This window comes from Sprattus sprattus (genome assembly GCF_963457725.1).
Source record: "Sprattus sprattus genome assembly, chromosome: 14".
In the NCBI taxonomy this organism is placed as follows: Eukaryota; Metazoa; Chordata; class Actinopteri; order Clupeiformes; family Clupeidae; genus Sprattus; species Sprattus sprattus.
In genome coordinates, this window is record NC_137912.1 from 8996246 (window position 1) to 9018362 (window position 22117).

Sequence of the window (22117 nt, forward strand, 5' to 3'; positions counted from 1 at the left end):
GGGTGGTGGAGTGGAGAGAGGGAGAGGGGAGTGGAGTGGAGAGAGGGAGAGTATCATTGACCCAGCCTGTTTGCCTGTTTGCAACTCCTTGTAGATTTTACAGGAAGGAAGGGGAGAAAGGATCCGATGCACATCCAAAGCTACACATTGGTTTCTCTGACTTCAAAGGGTTGAGATGTGTTGCAAATGTGTGACAGGCTTTTGAAACGTGCGTCAGAGAATGTTTTTAGTGTCAAGTTCGAGGTTTCTTACAACAAGGACTTGATGTCAAAGAGTGGCTCATTTTGTGATGTAATGTCATTTTGTCAAAGTCAAAAACAAGAATATCCTGGCTTCTCTGATAAGTCAGTTGACTGTGTGATTGTGTCCTTTGTGGAATGATGTGTTGCTTTGTGTTCACATCATGCACTAAACAGACACCTTTAACAATGACTGATGTTGTTAACAGAGAATGTTGACATTAGAGGGAAGTATATCTGTCCATCTCACCTCTCCACCTGCCACAGTGCACACATTCTGTGGTGGTGTTTTTATTCTAAGCCCTTGAAAGCTTTTATGTCAATAAAAAAAGCACCCGTTTCCTCCCGTCAAAGCGTTCTGTGCGCTCCCGACCGCTGTCGGATGTGCTGACACACAGCCCAGTGCCGGCGCGTTAGCTTCCTGGCAATCACACACTCACTCAGCCCTCCAGGAAGAGCCCTCGCCTCAACGCCACAAGTCACTTCCTGAAAGGCCCTGTCCCCCTGAGTGAGCCCCACCCCTTCACCTCCTATACCTCCACTGCTGCGCTGCTGCTCCAGAATGGCTCATATAGGTGCCGCAGTTTCCATCTTGAAACTGTCATGCCACATAGGCAGAGGTGAAACTGAGTGGCAGGCCCGGCAGTCAGCAGCACTTCCCCTAATCTTTAACCCCACTCTTCCAGACCTCTGGCTGGAGATGAATGGCCTCGGCTGAGGGCTGGGCACAGAGAGCAGGTCTAAGGCTTACGCAGGCTTGGAAGCTACTAACACGAACGAACACCAGCCCCCGTACAGATTCAAATCTACTCACTTTCTACCCCCGATTCGAATCGTTGCAGATACCGTGTGCGGATAAAGAGTGTTCGTCTTAACGATAGGGCTATCTGTATTAGTTTCGTTTAAACTTAAGCTCCGTGTAAACTTGGCTTAAGAGTACTTGAGTTTGTCCACTTGAGATGTGAAGGAGGGGGTTCTATGGGACTGACAGACTCAAATGCATTTTTCCTGTGAGCTTCATGAAGCTAATTGAATGTCACATTTTGGTTTATTCTTTGTTCAACACTCAAACAGTGTCACACACACACACACACACACACACACACACACACACACACACACACACACACACACACACACACACACACACACCCTCGCTGTGTGGACCTTTCTGTTGCTGACAGCGTGACGTCTGCCAAACACAGTCCAAATTAAATGTCCACACGGCCTGCTGGAGAGGACCCCTCTGGAGAGAGTGAGAGGAGCCTGAGGGCCAGTTGCCACGGCGGCGGCGTGTTTACTTGCATTACACCTCTTAGTTCTCTCCTGATGCCTCTCCAAATTGGCGTCGGAGAGCTGGGCGCTGTGCGACCGCGACTCGGGCACGACTCAAGAACAGCGTGCGCGAGGAGGGAGAGGAGAAACAAGAGAAGCGTTCCCTACACTGATTGATTAATCTGCATTCCAGACGCGCTCGCTGTCTAGACAGGCGCTCTGAAAATGTCATGCAGAGTTGTGTTCTCAGCAGCAGGTAAAGGCATTACTGATAAGTCCTCTCTTCTGTTTCTCTCTCTTTCAGAGCGACCGGCTGGCCAGGTATGTGATGCTTCTCTCTCTCCCTTTTTCTCTCTCTCTCCCTTTTTCTCTCTCTCTCTTTCTTTCTTTCTCTCTCTCTCTCTCTCTCTCTCTCTCTCTCTCTCTCTTATCTCTGTTATTTACCTAGAGGTCTTAAGCCTATCAACCAACTCCTGCAGTATTTCCTCCTGTTCTAATATTTGTTTTGCCGCGGGGCGATAACGATGTGCGCTGACTGTTGCTTTCTCTGCACCACCCAAGGAACGACTCCGGCCTGACTAGCACTTCCTCCAGTGACCGCTACGAGCACCTGGGGAGCCGTGGCTACGGTGAAGGGCGGAGGCCGTACACCAGCCGGCTGGATAGAGACGACAGCACTGATTATAAGAAGGTGAGGAGACGGAGACGAGTCTCGACTAATGACTCCATTGCATCCGAATCAGCCGTACTGCTAACTCGGCTTTCTACTTTCCTCTGAACTGCCTGAAGTTTTTTCTTGGTTTTCATTTGATTTTTTGTTTGTTTGTTTGTTTGTGTGTGTGTTTGTTCGACTGTGCTGCTTTGAGTGTATTCATATATCAATCATCTTTGTTTCACTATGTAGTGTAGTAGTATACTAGTAGTAGTAATACTTTTAGTATTTCAGTCTGGGGTCTATCACCTCATTCTCCAACTCTCAAACATAAAAGCCAAAGACACCGTTCGTAACCCTTAAGGCTCACAATCTTCTCTCCTGTTTCCCCCAAGCTTTACGAGCAGATCCTAGCAGAAAACGAGAAGCTGAAAGCGCAGTTACGCGACACGGACCTGGAGCTGGCAGACTTGAAGACACAGCTCGAGAAGGCCACACAGGTCAGCAATGGCTTCTGCATCAGGGGGGCTATGCCATGTTATGTTATGCTAGACAAGCTCAGTATTATAATGCACTGTACTCGACTGAGACGGGCTAATTTAATGACCATGAATAAAGGAGAGTTTGCATTTTATCTGATGTCACATTGTCCTGCAACAGCATAAGAGGTGTGTGCTGTTTAGCCTCTGGTTTTGCTCAGTGCTGGTCAGGAAACACTTTCTCTCTGTCAGGAGTCCCCCCCCAACCTTTATTTTTGTTCCATCGTGACATCCAGCAGTCACTGGTTTAACTAACGACAACAAAATGTTTTGACGCGTGTGTTGTAGTATGTGTGTTGTAGTATGTGTGTTGTAGTATGTGTGTTGTAGTATGTATGTTTTAATATGTGTGTTGTAGTAAAGGGGCTTATACCCGCCGCCAATGCCACTTCAGTCACGGCTCTATTTGTGTTGCAGAGGCAGGAACGCTTTGCTGATCGCTCGCAGCTGGAGATGGAGAAAAGGGTAAAGATTCTTTTTTTTTTTTTTTTTCTTATCTCATCAGTGTTGATATGAACATACCCAGTGCTCCTTCCAGCTCCACTTCTTATTCGAATAATGTTTATAGTAGTTCCTTAACGCTTTTTCATATATCTTACCCGTTTCAAATATACATTATGTTAACCTGTTAAATGATGCTATTAGCACTAAAGGTTAGTTTTACTGTGTGCATTCTTCTCACACAAACAGGAGATGATTTGTTGTCTGTTTTAAGTCAAAAGCTAAATTATAATCCACTTCCAACTGATTTATGTCTGAAGGGTTCAAGCAGGCCTCAGTATCAGCTGGGTGGTATGGTCCTTTTTTAGCCAAGTTCCTACAGCTCATTTGGCTCCGCTCCTGGCTGTTCACACATGCCCATCTAGCTGACGGGTGGCGGGGGTGAGGGTGGCATAGGTCCACTCCACCCCTCTCTCCTGTACAAGCCAATCACAAGCACCCTTCTGTCCACCTGTGTGTGTGTCATATAGCTCCTAGGCAACGTGTGGTCACCACTGTTGACTGTCGCTCTCTGTTAGTGACCTGGTTTGTGTGTGTTAGCGAATGAGACGGGACAGAATGCTTCTGGGGTTTGCTGTTTTTGTTTGTCCCTGAGGGAAGGGAAAAAAATGAACATGTTTATTCTCCTGCATGTGCTGTTTGGACATCATCAAGCACACCTGTAATGTTTTTGTGTTGTTTGAGTCACATTGTTTCCACCACCACCTCCGCCTTCTGGAGTTCCGCAAGCCCCGAGTCGTAACCACTCTTTTCCCGCTAATTTAGCCTCCATTTTGCCCTCCATCCAGGTCATCCATTTTGAGGCTGTGAAAAAGCTGTCTCCCTCTAATAAGACGTTTCTGCCATAGCCTAGCCTAGCCTAGCCTAGCCACGCCACCTCCCAGGGTCATAGCCATCACATTCATTCATTCATGCCCTCACATAACAGGTCTGCCTGGGCGAGACTGGGCTTCGGCTCCCTGGACCAAGGCAGCCATGCATCGCCCTCGGCCATGCATGAACGAAAACCCCTGTTGGTTCCCTTCTCTTGCCGTCCATGTGTCATTCCATACACATTCCATACACATTCCATTCTATATGATCCTCTGGAGGGATTTGTACATAAATACCCAGAAACGACTTACACTTTTATTACTCCCCCTGTTCCATTCCCACCCTCTGGCTTTATGTTCCGTGCCTCACCATCCTGCTTGTTTTTTTTTAGCTTCACATCCCTCGCTCATTCTCTCTATCACCCACCCCTTACTGTTCTCTACTCATTACATGTCACAAACTGCATCCATCCAGTCAGCCATGATCTTAACCTCTATCTAACCGTATGTGTAGTAAATCGATTTGTGTTGACACCCCAAAAAGCCTTGTCTGCAGATCTCCATTTGAATATATATATATATATATATCGGATGGGCATCGCCTCATGGTCATGATTGTAAACACATCAGCCCCTCAGAAGGCTTTAGAAAGGCTATGGATGCAGTCTGTGTGAATGCTGTGTGTGTGTGTGTGCGCTGTGTGGCATATTCATTGTGCTGTGTGTGTGTGTGTGTGTGTGTGTGTGTGTGTGTGTGTGTGGCGTATTCACTGTGCTGTGTGTGTGTGTGTGTGTGGCGTATTCACTGTGCTGTGTGTGTGTGTGTGTGTGTGTGTGTGTGTGTGGCGTATTCACTGTGCTGTGTGTGTGTGTGTGTGTGTGTGTGTGAGTGCTTTCTAGTAAACACTCTTTGTGTGTGTCCACCCCTGTAGGAAAGAAGGGCTCTAGAAAGGAAGATATCTGAGATGGAGGAGGAACTCAAGGTAAACCCTGCTGCGCTTACATAACACATCATGAGCCAGGCACCACTCTGTGTGTGTGTGTGTGCTTACTACAGCCATGGTTTAGACAGGAATGATTTGTATCTATTTGTGATGGCACATTGCTGTTGGGAATAATCTAGGATGTATGCCAAGATGTATAGACCAGTTGTAGTTGTAATGATGTATGATTTAGAATAATCAGTTTAAAAGGGTTGGGCTTTTATACCTTCGTAACTAATGTGTATGGTATGTGGGGGGGAAATGTGGGATCTGTTAGTGTGACGTACATTGATTGCATTGATTGATGTCTAAGTAGTAATGGGTGACTCTCTGTGAAGTGTCTTATCTAAAAAAAAAAAATGTAAAACAGTGCTGAAAGGCTTTATAGATTTGATGCGGCTCTGTTGTTGAAAATGTCAGTGTAAGCCTTGTTGTGAGAGCGATGTGTGTGTGTGTGCATATATACATGCATATTTGTGTGTGTGTGTGTGTGTGTGTGAGGGTATATGCCAATGTGATATTTTGAGATTGTGGCACTCAACATCCTGGAGCACAGTGTGCCCTTGTACCTGAGCAAGTCCCATTGTTTTCACAATGATGGGGCGCACTCTCAAGCACTCCGACAGTTACCCGTCTTGACGGCGCTCGTTTGCTTCCGAGAAGCTGTGTCAGATTGGATGTTCTGTCTCAGGAAGCCTGAAACAAAATCCATTATGTCTGAATCAGCGAGTGCTGTACATTTACAGGAACTGTTGTTCAATAGCTCCATATCTGCTGTGTCCTGCTTTGCTGAGCAATTCTGAGATGCAATCTCCCCTCTTTCACGTTGCTCTTTTACATAGCTAGATAGTTCTGATGGTAGTGTTCAACTTCGAGCCATTTCCACTGTTACACAAGCCTGTCCTCATTTTTTAACAATCTCCCTTTCCTGTTTTGTCTTCCTGGTTTTGTTTGTTGTTTTGTTGTCTCCCTGTTCCTTTTTCCTATTCCTATTCCTGTTTTTTTTCCGTTAACAAACCCATGTTTGTTTTTCTCTCTCCATCTCTTGTCTGCACATTGTTTTGTGTTCCCAACTCTTTGTAAATCCCACTCTCACTCCCAACTCTTTGTTAATCCCACTCTCACTCCCAACTCTCTGTTAATCCCACTCTCACTCTCATCTCTCTGTATTCCAACTGTCATTCTCTAAATCTGACATTTCCGAATTTCCCTCTCCTCAATCTCCCATTGTACTTTGTCTCCCTATCTCCCAACACCTTTCTCTCCAACTCTTTTCCTGTTAACTTCTTTGTCTCTTGTTCTTTCTCCATTCTCCCCACTAATGTCTCTCCATCCACCCTCCTCCCTGCCTCTCTCCCCCTGTCCATCGCTGCTCCTCTCTGTCTCTCTCCCCCTCTTTCTCCTGTGTTGTGGTTTTCCTGCAGAACCTCCACCAGGTAAAGCAGGTTCAGGCCCTGAGGCAGCATAACGAGCGGCTGCAGGCGGAGAACCGCGCCCTGGCGCGCGTTGTGGCAAAGCTCTCCGCCGCTGTCACCACCACCTGCAGCTCGCTGCCGGCAGTGGACCTGTAGGCACCATCGTGCCACGCGCCCAGCCCTGCCAAACTACCCCCCTCCCCCACCCACGCACCTCCCTTTGGTCCCCAAACAACAACAACAACAACAACATCGACAGCAACAACAACAACAGCCACCACCTGCCCGCACTCTCCACCCTCTTGTCCATCACCCCCTTTGTCATGCTCCATTTGTGCTCCGCCCCACACCCCTAGACAGGCAGGTGCACCCCCTTTCTTCCTTCCTCAGCCTCTGAGCCAACCCCTTCCTTTAACCCTAACCCCTCTACCCACCCCCCACCCCCACCAACTGGATTTCCCCTCTCCTACACAAGAGTGTTGACCGGGGTAGTCTTGCCCAACCCCCACTCTGAATAAGGTGTGGTCATTACTCAAAAATATCGAAAGCTAAAGCATATCAAATTATTGTGTGTGACTTTTTAAATAGGTTGAGCATATTTTCTTGGCCGTTCGTGACCAATTCTCATTGGCAAAGGCATAGTAATGTCAATGATTATTCCTACTACAACAACAAAAGAAATCAGTATTTTTTTCAGTAATGAATCACACTCCAAGTTTCTTTCATTATTTATCAGCCCCACCCCGACCCCTCCCTCTCTCCTCTCAAGCCCCTCCCCTCTGGTGTGTGGTGTTCAGAGGCCCCTCCCACTGGTTGCAGTTGCATTGGTTTGGCTTGTTCTGGCTTCTCTGCATGATGTGGCTTTTGTGGTTTTTGAGCCCACAGAGAGATGTTTTGCGTTCCTTGCCTTCCCACACACGCCCCTCCACACACACTTTGACTCTTTCTGAGACCAGATTGTACAACCAGTCCTCCAGACCCTACCTGTCTCCCCTTTTGATAAACCTAAGTCTGGCCTGTGTGTTACTGCCTGTGACCGATCTATTGCATGGTGACTGCATAGCACAACTTAAAGATATTCCCCGGGGGAAAGCGAAGGAATGTAATTAACACCCATTGATGGCTTGGAAAGTGAAATATCGTCTCCATGAATTAGCCAAAATTCCTCAGAGGAGCTCGTCATAAATATGTCCCATGAAGCCGCAGTTTTTCAGCCTGCTCAAATCCTCAGTGCCTCGCCATTGTATGTTTTTCCAGTCAATAACACTACTGCAGACACAATAAACTACATCTGGTGAGCAGTGAGACACTCTGCTCCTCTGGTAAATGGTAAATAATGATGAGGAATGGCCCAGAATGACGACCGGAATTTCGGACGATTTTAGTTTATTATGGAACGTGTCAGAGATTCTGCACAATTGGTTTTTACTGGTCGGATTCACACCAACACATCTAAATGGAAAAGATAGAAGGTTTGGAGGTTCTAATCGGATGGTTGCAGCTAAGTTCGGTGCCTTCCAGTCAAACACCCATAGAATCCATTCCGTGGAGCCTTTTTTTTACCATCGCCTGGATTGGACTGTACTGATGCAGGCGATAAAATTGTGTATTAAGTCCTGTCTTTGTGATTTTTTTCCGCAGCATTCGGTGAACTCCCACTCTTCTTTGTCAATGTTATCAGGCCCCGCTTTGCAGTAGCAGATAGCAACCGAAGTGGCATTTGACCCGATCCTTTAGCTATTCGTTCTGTTATTTTGGTTCTGGTTAGTGTAGTGCTTGTAGATGGTTGCTCTTAACGGACAAAAGAAGCCCTGTTGGTTCCACGGAAGTTTGCCCATGTCGTGACTTCTCATCTCTCTCTCTTTCTCTCTCTTCCTCTCTCTTTCTCTCCCTCTATCTCTCCATCTCTCTCTCTGGCTCCCTCTTTCTCTCTCTCTCTCTCTCCCTCTCTCTCTCTCTCTCTCTCTCTGGCTCCCTCGCTCTCTGTGTGCATGGCTGTTTGGCGGAGTTTTTGATTTTCTTTTTCCCCCTCTGTGGTTTTTGCTTTGGTTTTGTGTTTTGGACTGCAGTGTACACGCACTCTCTCTCTCTCTGTCTCTCTTTTGGTCGTTGCTGCACTCAACGTGCCGTGTGAGAGAGAAAGAGAGACCCGTTACAAAGGACAAGCCTTGCGTTGTGGTTTTTATCAATGGACAACACAGGCCGTGCAATTAACCTGCACCAGAGCTGCGTTTCAATAGGCTCTCCCTCATGACCATGGTGTCAAGACAATGTACTAACAGTATCTCTCTCTCTTTCTCTCTCCCCCTCCCTCCCTCCCTCCCTCTCTCTCTTTCTCTCTGTCTGTTTTGTTTTTCAGATGCTACCAGACTTGAAAGCAGATAACCAGAGACTAAAGGATGAAAACGGAGCCCTGATTCGAGTTATTAGCAAGCTTTCCAAATAGAACAGAACCTTACATCCCCCTCACCCCCCCACCCCCCCCCATTCACCCGCTGCCCCCCTCCCTCTGTGTCTGTGCCCCCCACCCACGGCAGCAAACTAATGGTATTGCACATCTAGATGTTAATTGCAAACAGACATGAGTGACAAGAAGGCTCCTTCTCTCCTGATCAGTCCCTTCCTTTTTTTTTCTTTTCTTTTTTTTATCCAGTTTTAGTTTTGATTTCCTTTCTTTTTTTCTCTATCTCTCCTTTGTTTTGTATCTTTTACTCGCACCCCCTCCCCACCCTTCCCTTTCCTCACTCGTCCACTGCAACACTCACCCCATCCCCTCACAAGTTCCCCGTTAGATTGTTCGTATATAAATATAATGTTTCTTTACACCGCTGCCCCTAGACAACCACTGAGTTTACAGCGAGCGAGCGAGTGAGCGGGCGGCGGTGTGGACAGCATGGAGAATGAGAAGAAACGAAAACGATAATGAAAATGAAAAACCTAGTGGGCAGGGAACGCCTCGAAAAGCTATTTAACCAATAAGCCTTAGTTGTATATAAATGAAAGAAGGAAGACAATGAAAAACACTTCGCTTTGATCTCTTGGGATGTCACAGAAGAACAGTTATATTCACCACCTAATCTTTTTTTTTTTTTTTTTTGCGCCACAGAATTTTCTTTTGGTCTTTCTTCTTTTCATTCTGTATTTTTTTTTCTTTGATGCTACCCCTTTCTTGCCTTCCCCTCCCCATCCGATGTCTATGTGTGTTAGGGGTTTCGTGCATCGCGCAGGTCCCTGTGTGTGTGTGTGTATGTGTGTGTGTGTGTGTCCGTTGTGTGTGTGTGTGTGTGTGTGTGTCCGTTGTGTGTGTGTTCCCTACACATGGCCCCTCTGTCCAAAGTGCCACTCTTGCCCTCCCACACAGCTCCTCAAAGGTCTGAAGGCTCTGACCTTCCACCATTCCCCCTCTGCTTCTGTACACACACACACACACACACACACGCACACGTCTATTTCCCCATGCCCCTGGTTATACCATTTTGTCTGTATCTTCCTCAAGGAGGGAAACAGAGTTATCGCTTTATTGAAACAGGTGGACCTGGTGGAATTTAAGCTTTCACTGTATGTGCAATATGCATTTCTTTCTTATTAAAAAATGCTTTAATGACGAGTCCATCACTAGTAAAGCCCCCCCCACACACACACACCCTCTCCAATTTTTTTTTTCTCTCTCTCTTTTTAAGTTTGTAGTGTAGTCCTTGCTTTATACTCTTAAATCCTCACTGTTTTTAGCAGGTACTGAGTGAAACTGTATATACCTGTATGTATTGTTTGACCAACACATGGCATGCATTTATGGTTCCCGTCTGTTACTATTAAAAATATACAAATTCCAGAGGACAAAAAAAGTGTGTTTTAAAACTACTCCTTCCTTTCTTGGCTTCCTTCCTTTTTATTTTTTCCTTTCTTCCTTCCTCATCTTTTATAGTCTAAAGACATTGAATGGCTGTAGAGCTGCTCCCTTCAACAAGGTTTCAGCTACAGAGTTCAGTGCATTTTTTTTCTCCTTAATTTTTAAAAAGTGTTCCACAAACATTGTGAGATGAGAATAATAATAATAATATAATTGCTTCACTACATTTCGCACATTTGTATTTAGTATCCTTGGAAGAGTGTTCATCCCCTTTCCCCATTTTGTTTTTCTCTTTTTTTTTAACCTGTAGTATTAGCAGAGGTGTTTTTGTTGTTTGTTTGTTTGTTTGTTTTTCCACTTGAGACGAAATGAAAAACCCCTTAGGTTATCACTAACCCAGTCCTGTTCCACAGATGTCTACATGCACTGTCAATGCCATGTGAGGAGTCTTGTCCGGTTCGTAGCGAACTTGCCACCATGTCGAATTCAAGTCCATGCAATGGTAAACATGTTTTTATGCTTTTTTTCAGTGGCCTTTTAAGATAAAATGAAATACTGTAGTGCAGAACACAAGTCGCTGTAGTTGGACTGTCAGCTGTCTCCTCTTTTGGTTTAGTTTGTTGTTTTCCTCCCCTTTTTAAGTATCCCATTTATCTTGTAAAATAGGCGTGTGGCTTCATACATGCAAGCTGTGCTGTGACTACCAACCACTGAAGAGTTCAATAAAAATAAACTTGTACATTGTAAACATTCTGTGTCATTTTTTACATTACAATGATCTTATCTTTATAACGTATTAATCCTGTCTTGAGAGCCACGTAAACAAATGCATCAGGGTTTTCTCTAAACCCTTCTTGGATATGGTAATGGTTCTAGCTCTCTGAAGGATAAACCAGCATGTACCTCTAGAAGCCACTAGATGGTGCTCTCCTGTCCGCTCACTTAATTCTGGTCAGCAGGAAGTACAGGGTTTGATCACACTGAAAGCCATGTACCATTAAATCAAGATTATCGCTCTCTTGCACTGAATGTTTTCCTCTTGGAATCTAAATAAGTAGTTGTCTCTCTCTGCGTGTGTGTGTGTGTGTGTAAACACATAATTAAATCTGGCTTTCTTCCTCAGGACAGAGTGTCCTCACCATAGAAATTGAGTTCCCTCAATATGATTATGCACTTCAGTCCTAAAGACATTGTTATCTTTACCGTCATAGGCAGGAGAATCTGAGTTGTCTCGAAAGATGTTTTGCCCAGAAAGCAATTCAGGTTTTGGCAACCTTTCACATTCTATTCTCATTCTTGACCCATTTACGTTTGTAATGAAACTTGGCATTTTATATTGAACGGCCCTTGTCTGATTGAGCTTTTCATCGAGCATAACAAACACTCAATTAAGAGGAGAATGTGAATATGAGCCATGGTTACACTAAGGCTTGCAACAACCACTTGGCCCTTTTCCCCAATTTTGTCTCCTTCCCGTTTTCCAGTCTTTTCAAAAGGTACACTTATTTTTCCTTGTGTCTGCCAGACTGGTTTGTGTCTGGGACATTCCTCCCGTTCTGTGCTGCTACCTCTACCAGATTGGCCTAATCAGGACCCTGACCAAAGCAAATGGGGGAAAAAGATCTGCTGGATGAGAGCCCAGACTAAAACAGGGAGTTGGAGAAAGAAAAGAAGAACAAAAAAAATCACTGCTTGAGGGTCATTACAGAAACAAACGAATTTAATTACAGTAAAACATTCATTCATTTCACAACAAACCAAACCTGGAGAGAATTACGGAAGTCTGTACTCAATTTTGAGGTAGAACTTTGAGACAAAGTGAAAGATGAGCACACTGCATTGTGTGTTTACATACAGAGCTATGTGCACTGTGCACTGTACACGGTTATGTCTACTTATGTGAATTTATATAAAATATATATGCTGGGTGAATTTTAAGAGATTGAATCCATTGGTTAGCTACACCACTTCATTTTTAAGAGGTTCTCATCACCAAGGATAAAAACCATTATGCACCCACCCACACACTAACACTGAAGGGTATGCTGCCTCACAGCCTGTGCGGTCTCTAAAACACTCAAAACAATCTAGTGCATTAAGCCCCCCCCCCTTCTATACTCACGGAAGAGGAATAACACACCGCCAGGTCTCTGTACATCTCCAGAGAGAGTGCACCCCTCCCGCTTCAACGATTCACGTCTAGATTTATTCATTTAGCAGATGCTTTTCATCCAAAAGCCACTTGCAAATGAGGCACAACAATCAAGCTACAGGATGTTAGGAGATCCAAGGATACTAAGCACCACCAAAGTACACCTGCCAAGTGCTGAAGGAGAAGTGTGTGTGTGTGTGTGTGTGTGTCTGTGTGTGTGTGTGTGTGTGTGTGCGTGTGCGTGTGCGTGTGCGTGTGCGTGTGCGCGTGCGCGTGCGCGTGCGTGTGTGTGTGTGTGTGCGTGTCTGTGTGTGTGGAGTTAGAAGAGTAAATGTGACTTGCACATACTTCATAGAGCCTGATGGTAACATTTATACAAAATGAGCCGGATAAATATGATACAAAGCAAATTGTTGTAGTAGTTTATGATACCGGTTCATCTTGAGATCTATGAGTTTATAGATTATTTAATTGTTTTTTATAAAAGCCATCATTCCTATACATCTTAATAAGCAAGAACATGGATTTTTTATAACCATATACAAAACTGCTGGCTTTAATGTTGTACGTCACTGAAAATAACATAATTATCAGTCCCCATGTATCTACCTAATAATAAAAAGCTTAGGAGAAAAATAGCACAAGGAAGATCTGAATGCCCACGTTGATTTGATACCAGGCTTCTTAAGCCAGAGCTGAGCTAGCCAGAGCAAAGCCACGATTTATTTTCTCAGGCAGACAGAGACATTAGAAATGTCCTACCCATACTATTTTCTGGCCGTGCCTAGCATCCTCTGTCACATATTTGGGCGCAAATCTCCAAAGTGAAGCTCATGATTCATCGTCTGCGTGATCCAATAGATCTCCTGATGAGCCAACACGTTTCCTGGGGTCTGAAACCATCTAGCAACAGACAGGCATTATCTTCCCTGGCACCCCTGCCAACCCCAGCACTCTCATCCCTCTTCTTTCCTTTTTTTTTTTTGCTCATTCTTTCCACTCGTCTGTCTAAAATCTTAATCTTTCCTGCTCTTCAAGCAGACCAACTTTGCTGAAGCTGCAGAATTGGGCCTTAAAGGTACAGTCTGCGGTTCTAATCCCATACGTTTGTCAAATTCAGCAAATTGTTGCTCATGGTCTTCTGTCTGTTCATTCAAATGTGTCTTAACCTGGGTAAGTTAACTCAGAGTAAGCACTAAACCTAATAGAAGAGCCCTGTGGCTTTGTTTTGTGAGGAGAAAACCAGTAGAATGCCACCCGGGTGGAACTGGTAAATAAGAAGTAAACACAGTGACTCAGACAGAGCCATAAACAATCCCAGCCAATCAGCACGCGTATTTCGGGAGCACGGAAGTGAGGGGTGTCATTTGATTGGCTGTTGAGCTCAAATGTCAACAACTTTTATCGAAACCAAAACAGAATCGCGGACTGGATCTTTAAGTGGCAGGAGCAGCAAGGGGGTCCAGTAACCCTCTCCTGCAGAATCAGACATGTGAAAGCCCTTCTCATGAAAGACAAATAGCCTCAGTTCCCCCAGCTCAAACATGTGGAATTCTCATTACTCTACGCAAATATTCTTTGAAAGGCGCAACCTCTGAACAGCGCTCACAGTCAGTTTTGTTTTTATTTACAGTGCTGAATGAGGGCCAGCTACACTGAAACAAATAAATGAAGCTAATTATATCAATTAAAAACACTGAAACCAGTTTAGGAGATGCCATTCATCCCTCGTGGAGCATGATGGATGTGTATGCAAATGCCATAGTTATGCAATGGCAAATTTCCTGTCCCTTTCCTTCCCCATCAGCCAAAATGAATATTTTTTTGATTTTTCCTTTTTTCTTCATAACAGGTTTTTGACATGACTAATCTTCTACACTATCCTTCCAGGTATGGTGGGGAACTTTAAATCTTAAACAAGTGTTTTTTTCCCAAATGTAACAGGTTTGACTTGAATGTTTGTCACTTGTTTTACGTATGATTTATGTACACACACACACACACACACACACATATATACACACACACACACACACACACACACACACACACAGACACACACACACACACACACCTCTTTTTGCAATTATATGGGTGGCGTTCCAGCCCCTCCCATGTATCAAAATGTAGACAGCCGTTAACAGTCACACAAAAACAACACAGCAAGTACCAGTCCTCCGGGGGTTAAACATGGCACAACCCAGCTGGAAAACAGCCCACAAAACTGTTTCTGCGTCCTCTGGCCAAAGATGGCACACTGGACGAGGTGGTTGACCCACTTCATTCCCCTGCTGACCACTGTGTTCACCAGATGGCATTATGCAGATGGCACCGTTGTGCCCGTTGGAGGACCGAAGGAAGGAGAGAAACGGACGTGCAGCTGTCGTTAACGAATGTTTGACACGGTGAATGAGAGGACTAGAGCCCTGGATGATATAGCTTTAGGAATACCTTCAGTCCTCTGAGATGTCTTAAAAGATGCAATCCGTGTGATTTGGTTTTCAGCTTCAAGGTTGCTGATATTTTAGCTCAACAGCCAATCAAATGACACCCCTCCCTTTTGTGCTCCTGAAGCACTGTGTTGATTGGCTGGGATTGTTTATGGCTCGGCCCGAGCCGCTGCGATTGTTTCTCATTTACCTGCCCCATCTGGGGGGTGATCCAAGTACGTGGTTTTCTCCTAGCAAACCAAAACCATAGGGGTCTCCTTTTAGGAGGTTTCCCACTTATTTGGAGTTAACTTACCTAGCTTGGTCAGTAAACCACATACTTGGAATACCCCCTTAGGTCTTGCCAGGGTATGTTGTGATTGGTGGGGCCAAAGGTGACTGAATTTGCTATGGGACTTTTACACAAAGTTGTGTAAAAATAAATGCAATCGCAAATACGCAAATCTAGAAATCCTATGACTCCCCATTTTGTGGACATTTTGCTGTAATAAGAGGCATTTTCAAACTGCAGTTGCAGAAAATCCATGAATTTGTGAGAATTTATGAAATCACAAGATTGCAAAATCCGTAAGGGACTGATTTACAGAGCCAGGGCTGTGTAGCATCATGAACACTGAATGGACAGCTAGAAGAGCAATTCGCTGAATTTAACAAAAAGTGCATTTGATTAGAATCGTGGACCGAACCTTTAAATCAACCATTAACCTGCTCCTCTCCCCTCTCTTCATGGAAAATCAAATATCCCTGTTCCACAACGTGTACCTCTCACGAGATAGTTTATCACCACCTCATTCAATTTAGTTTAGTATTTACTTCTACTGATTTTTCTACATAGATTTAAGTCAACAACAGATCATTTTAATCTGACTTCCTGTTTGAACTGTTGAACTGCTGGCCTCCATGTTTGATTTTTCAAAACCTACTTGGGAAAAAAAACCTGGAAAAAAAGATCAGACAGTGCAGACAAAGATGTTGGCAGTAGATTTTGTGACGATGCAACAATGCAATGAACAATGACATAGAGTGATGCCTCTATCTCCATCTGTAAATCGTGTTTTCTTCTCTGCTTTCAACTATACAAGATATATCACACCTAAAGTTCAAGATACAATCACTGACAACGCCTAAACTATGTCCTGAGGCATGAAAACATGCATGATCCACTCCATTATAACCGTCAAATGAGTAAAACAGTCTTGTGGTCCTCGTGGCCTAAACCCTCAGGATAGGAAAGATCATGCTGTGCTCCAAAGTGGCTCTCTCAGATATATCTAACTGAGAATTCATCCAGGGCTATCATTTATCTCACTGACTTTGAAAAATAAGAGGAAATTGGCCAGCAAAAAATACTGAAGACAAGTTAATGTTTTTTGGACTTGGGACTTAGGTTGGCTTTTTTGTAAACTAAGCACCAATCAAGGGTTGTACATTAATTGGCCTGTCCAACTGTTTATTAAAAGAACCTTGAGCCCTTGTGTGGAAAAGAGCCAACCACAATCTATAATTTTCAAAGAAGACGATACATCCTGCTTTACTTCTCGTGACGTGCGAGTTCTCCAAATGCGATTGATGTCGTTAAAAGCAAGGCAAAGTTGAGTTGGCATTGGTCCACTCTAGAGGCTATCGCCTTGCCCTCTTTTCAGCTTCGAAAAAGAGGCTGAAAAATGCGAAATATGCGGCACTGTGACCTCACTCCTCAGATCAGGCTCTATTTTTAGGCTTCTAGCTTAACCACCCCCCCCCCCCCCCCCCCCAGGTACATTTTCCCGCTCCGACAATGTGGGAAAGAACCGTACACAATCTTGGAAGCTCTCTTGGCCGTGACTTTTCTACGTGAGCAAGACGAGTGTGATTGAATTTAAATTGTGCTTTTGCATTATTTCCAATGGATCCTTTAATAACAAAAAACAAATCCAATTTATTTAGTTATATACTCTAGTTTATTTTGAAATGTGGATTCATTTATCAATAGTTTTTACCTACTTACCTTTTTACTATTGTAAATACACAATTCTTTTTATTGATTTATGAATTGAGTATGGATTTGTCAATTGATTTGTCTTTCAATTGCGCACACACACACACACACACACACACACACACACACACACACACACACACACTCACCATTATCAACAATTACTGTCACACTGCTGTGTGTTAAATTATGACATCATTGTCACAACATGAAATGAGATTTCAGACTGGTGGGGAATATGGGTTTAAATCATAGGACAAGAACAACGTGCTAGCGTGGGCTTCAAAAGACGAAGGCTGTAGAAACAGCTCATGAGGAATTCTCTAATACCTTGACATACATTCAGTTACATCCAGTTCAACATGCCAGGCACATTTGTAAATACACAGGGTGGAATAGGTAAGCATGTATCCTTTACACAAGCTATTAAGCAAACTGGTCTCTATTAAATAGCCCAATTAACCAAAATCTTCATATCTTAAATTCATTATTTTGTTCTTATGTTTCACATCATTTAGATGCACATTTGGCAGGCCTATGCCCTGTGCAGAGTACACAGTGGCTGCCAGTGAAACTATGAAAATGTAATACCAATATGAATGCCTGTCTATAAATCCATTTTCAAAAATACTTTTTTGAGATCCTCTTAGCTGAGGAGCAGACTGCCTGTGGTAAAATAAATATATATATAGCCCACTTTTATAGTGCAGAAAATGGGGATATCAAAATACATCTGTACCATACAGGGATCAGTCCATCTGTATTCGTGTTTACAAGAACGAAAAACAAATGTCTGTTGTAATGGGTTGGATGACTCATCTTTTTGCGCTCCGTGGGATCTGCGTGGGAGATCACACAGGAGCTTGTAGCCCATCAACAATAAACTGTCACTGCTATGTTATGGAACCTGACATTCCATCTATGATCTGAAGCGACTCCAGCGTTCATATCAAATCAACATGAATTGGGCAGAACACACACACAAACAAACAAATACATTTAAAGGGTGCATACCTAAACAATCACAGAGTATGTGCGAGTCTATTTTTCTTCTACATAGTCATTTGTGCACTTCCCAAAACGTCAGGACAGAGAGTAGGCTACCTGGTTCTACAAAAGAGGTCACATAGGAGTTACGATTCTACTTAAGATACTTTAAATATAGTTCGCTCCTGTTCGTCAGAGCTCGTAATAGTTCGGCGTAGCCGTGCTCCCATCGTGAGACTTCGGAAACGCTCGGCACGGTCTCACAAAGCACGGGAGAGGGGCAGAGCACTGTTCTCGAGCTCGTGTGTGACGAATGTAGTTGGCCAGTGAGTTCTCTTTACTCCTCCGGACAGATCCTGAGAAACCGACAGCGCTGCTAAAAGCACAGGTGGGTTCAGCCATCAGATATTACACTAAAAACAGTTGGAATGTAGGCTACGTTTATTTAACTGACATTTGTTTTCGGAAATGTGTGTTCTGAGTCAAGTCGATTAAGTTGGAAAAGTAAACTTCCTTATCATGCCAGCAAAAGGTAGCCTACGCTAGGCTATGTTGGATAGGGTTTTAGCGCAACAGGTCAAACTACCATGGTGTTCCACAGCTTTGGGTGACACTCGCAGCAGAACATTCTTAAATTAAAAAACATGCAATTGCCATCTGAGTATATAAGGAGACAATTACGCATACATGTATGTTCACTAAGTCAATTCGACATGGGTCGTATTTCATTCAAATATTTAAAATTGCATTAACGTGTAACGTGTTTGTTTGATACCTAGACCAACTCGTACAAGCCTACTTGGAAGGAATGCAGTGTGATTGCCGGGAATAGGGTTCCCTGCGTTCAAACGGAAGCTACAATTATTCAACAAGTGGCGTGGTTAACAAGTATAAGTGAAGTGAAAACAATTCTGCACAACGACAGAGGAAGACATGGCAACTGGCGGGTTTAGACCAAATGCAACAACGGACTTTCTCGAGGAGTGGAAGGCAAAACGTGAGAAGATGAGAGCAAAAATGCTTGGGGACATAGCAGCAGCCACAGGCGTGTGCGCTGGCAGTGGAACAGGCTCTGCTTCCCTGGGGGCCAACAATAATAAAAGTGAGACGCGCAGCGCAGCACCAACTACCGAGTTGAACAACAACGGCAATCCGGATCGTGGCAGCTCCACGCCTGTGAATTGTGTCTCAGCCTACCCTATGGCCCGGTCGTCCTCATCCTCCGCACTTAGGAGGCCCGACGATGACCCACACCTGACACCAGCCGCCAGGTGTGCCGATACAGGGAACCCGAAGAAAGCACCGCAGCCGGAGAAGGTGCCTGACATCCAGCAACCAGAAGCCATCCCGACTGCTTGCGAGGATAGCGATAAGGAAAGTCCATCACCCAGCAAAAGCAAAGAGAAGAAGAGCTCCGGGCCGAGTGCCAGGAAAGGCAAGGGACAGATTGAGAAAAGAAAGTTGAGAGAAAAGCGAAGGTCTACAGGAGTTGTCAGTATACCTTCCAATGAGGTGAGTACAACTGTCTTCTATATAGTACTCTAGTGACCTCACGTTTTCCCACCATAAATGTATGTCTGCGTTGAGGGTTGTGTAACATGTCTGGGCGTAGTGTGGCAAGACGGGACCATTGTTAGACGCATCAGGCCTACAGGTAGGCAACACCTCAGCGCACAGTTATTACGCAACAAGCAGCTGCAGCAGCTCATGAAGACCGTAAGGGAACGTAGTCAGTACTGCTGTTATCTCTTTGGCAGTGTTAAATATAAACATGTTATCTCATATAGCTAATGAAACCCACCTCGGTCTGAGTCTTGATTAATGAAATGTGGAGAAAGCAAAACAGTTCGCTAGTTGACCTGCTTTACCAAAATAACGATGATGAAAATAAAAGCCGGAAAAACAAAACTGCCATTCCACAAAACCCAGCTTGAAATCGTTCAAAAATGTACCAGCAAACACTCTACTCCCAGTGAAGTGTTTATAAAGACCTTCTGTCTGGCACCGAAATGAAAACAAGTCTTGTTCATCACTATGCTGGAAATGTGCCCAGCGTGCAGTGTTGTTATTGCAGTTAAATCATGTCACAGCGTCCGTGAATCGGATTAAAAGAACAGACGCTGATGAGAAAACGCTGTTGCAGCCGTTGCGGCCTGCCAGCCCATGCACTCAAGTATGACCGCTGTCACTGTTATAGAACACACACTTCCCAAAACCCAATTGTTTGCAGGAAGGAATGCTGTTCATGGGGTTTATGGTATGTAGACTGGCTTCTTCTGTCAACCTCCCAGCAAATGTTGCCCTCTAGGTAGTTGGTCTTGGAGGCTGACCAGTGTCTTAGTTGGCTCAGAACATCCTGTCATTATGCTCTCCTCTCTGCCAGAGTTAAGTAGTTTGGGAACTGGTTGGGGGCCAAGCGCTAAGGTTTTTTTTGTGTGTGAGGGACCATGCCAGATATTCACATCGGTACTTTATGGTTTTGCTGGGCTCATAACCGCAGAAAAATGTAAATTGGCCAATTTCTGGGGCAACATATTCATTGCTTTTGTCAAATTTTCTCTTTGCCTGCTGGCTAAATGAGGGGAATGACTGAATGGATGAGGAATGTTGATTGAAAAGTGCACACGAAACATGATAAGCTATCACACAGGAGGATGCTGAGAAGCTGCTTGACTTATCACAACGCTGCATTAACAGTCTTCTTCTCTGACATTCTTGAATGGTGTTTGTTTTCTATGGTGTCTGATCGAGGACAGAGGAGGATGTATGATGTCTGTGGTCTGTATTGACCTCTGGGGGGGGGGGGGGGGGCAGGTTCCTCCAGGCCTTGAGCAAGAGATGGTGTGAAGATAACTGAATGGTGCCGGACCCTAATGTTTGTCGTGTGTGTGTGTGTGTGTGTGTGTGTTTGTGTGCCAATGTGCTCACAATGTTGTGTCTGAAGGTGTTGGTAGAATGGAGTGTCTGAAGGTGTCCCTTGGAACTACTGAGGTTCTGATTTATGACCCATAGTGTTTTCTCTTCCTGAATGCTTAGCCTGTGAATTATGCACACCTGGTGGTGGAAATGGCCTCTAAGACTGATTCACTTTCGAATGAGTAATTTAATGGTTTTGCCCAATAGCATAACTAGTAAATAAAACTGGAATCCATTTTAGGTATCCTGTGATCAGTGGCTCCAGACATACCCTTTTCCTCTCAGCTGCTGGTCACTGTTAAACACCCGTAGATGCCACAAGGAATGTTCAAAGTTCAAGGTTGTAGACCCTACACTTACTTAAGCTTCGGTCCAGTGGTTTTTCTTTTCAATTCCTCTGATAAGGAAGTGCAAACTGCCTATTGAAGTGTGTTTCTCCCCCGGAAGTTCCTAGTAATGTCTTTCGCTACATGGGCACCAGCATGTAGTGATGGAGTTTATTTTCCTTCAGAGCTGTTAGACCAACCAAGCGCTCATAAATGGCTAGCCCATTGTTTGACAGTTGGCTTTACCTCAACGTGTTCATAACCCATTTTGTAGATAAAGTAGGATGTGTTTGGCACCTCTCCACTTAAGGCTTCCGGGCCAGAACAAACAGGCTTAGGCGACAAACAGGGAGAAGAAGGTGTTGAGTTTGAATGCAGAAGTCTATGTACTGTCAAGAGTATAATTTGGCCACTCGCTAACTCTACATGTTTTGAGGAACGGGAGAAAGCGCAAGACAAATCATATCTGGATCCAGTTATTCTCTACAGGGGGTTGTTTGTATTCTCTTTCGACTTTTTTTTTCCCCCTGTTCCATTTTCAGTGGTGATGTGGTATTCCTTTACCACATGTTATGATTGTACAGACTTGGATAGACCGTTTATCAGAAGAACAGGACATTGGGAGAAATGTTGGCATCGTTCTCAATCCGAGTGTTTCCTTTATGAGGTTTTTTTGCGAGTTCTTCTGCAGCTAGGGGTATTTGTTTACAGGAGTCTCAATAGAGTGTGCAGCAGCAGCGTGGAAAAAAAAAAAAGACAAAAAGGACAAGCTTTGGGTTTTGAAGAGCTGGATGAGTAGTGCCAGGAACCGCTTCACTGGCGGGGTGGGCGCCACCACCGGAGATGGGGCTGTGATATGTCAGCCGCCTTTGAAAGCGATAAATGCCATCATCACTGTGTTACAGTAAACAGTACGAAGAGGAGCCCTTTACAAAGGGCAGCTGTTCGACTGTGGGGGGGAGGAAAAGGTGCCCCATGGAGAGGAACCCGTATCCCAGCATCCCCCTCGCCTTCCACTTTCAGGGATGGGCGGCCATGTGTAG

The 22117-nt window shown here is 44.5% G+C and overlaps 2 protein-coding genes across 3 annotated transcripts in view; both read left to right on the forward strand.

Annotated features, from left to right (window-relative positions):
* ppp1r12a (protein phosphatase 1, regulatory subunit 12A) overlaps nucleotides 1-10960 on the forward strand; it is a 69735-nt gene extending 58775 nt beyond the window's left edge. Inside the window, 6 exon segments of the mRNA XM_080851316.1 lie at nucleotides 1819-1835; nucleotides 2076-2205; nucleotides 2562-2666; nucleotides 3123-3170; nucleotides 4950-5000; nucleotides 8775-10960. Coding sequence (XP_080707442.1) covers nucleotides 1819-1835; nucleotides 2076-2205; nucleotides 2562-2666; nucleotides 3123-3170; nucleotides 4950-5000; nucleotides 8775-8861 — 438 coding nt within the window. The 3' untranslated portion in view covers nucleotides 8862-10960.
* A 7741-nt stretch (nucleotides 10961-18701) lies between these two features.
* The window catches only part of pawr (PRKC, apoptosis, WT1, regulator), a 62011-nt gene continuing 58595 nt past the window's right edge, over nucleotides 18702-22117 (forward strand). For both annotated transcript variants that reach the window (XM_080851015.1, XM_080851014.1), the window contains exon 1: nucleotides 18702-19344. In XM_080851015.1, the coding sequence (XP_080707141.1) occupies nucleotides 18766-19344 (579 nt within the window). In that variant the 5' untranslated portion in view covers nucleotides 18702-18765. The remainder of the gene's footprint in view (nucleotides 19345-22117) is intronic.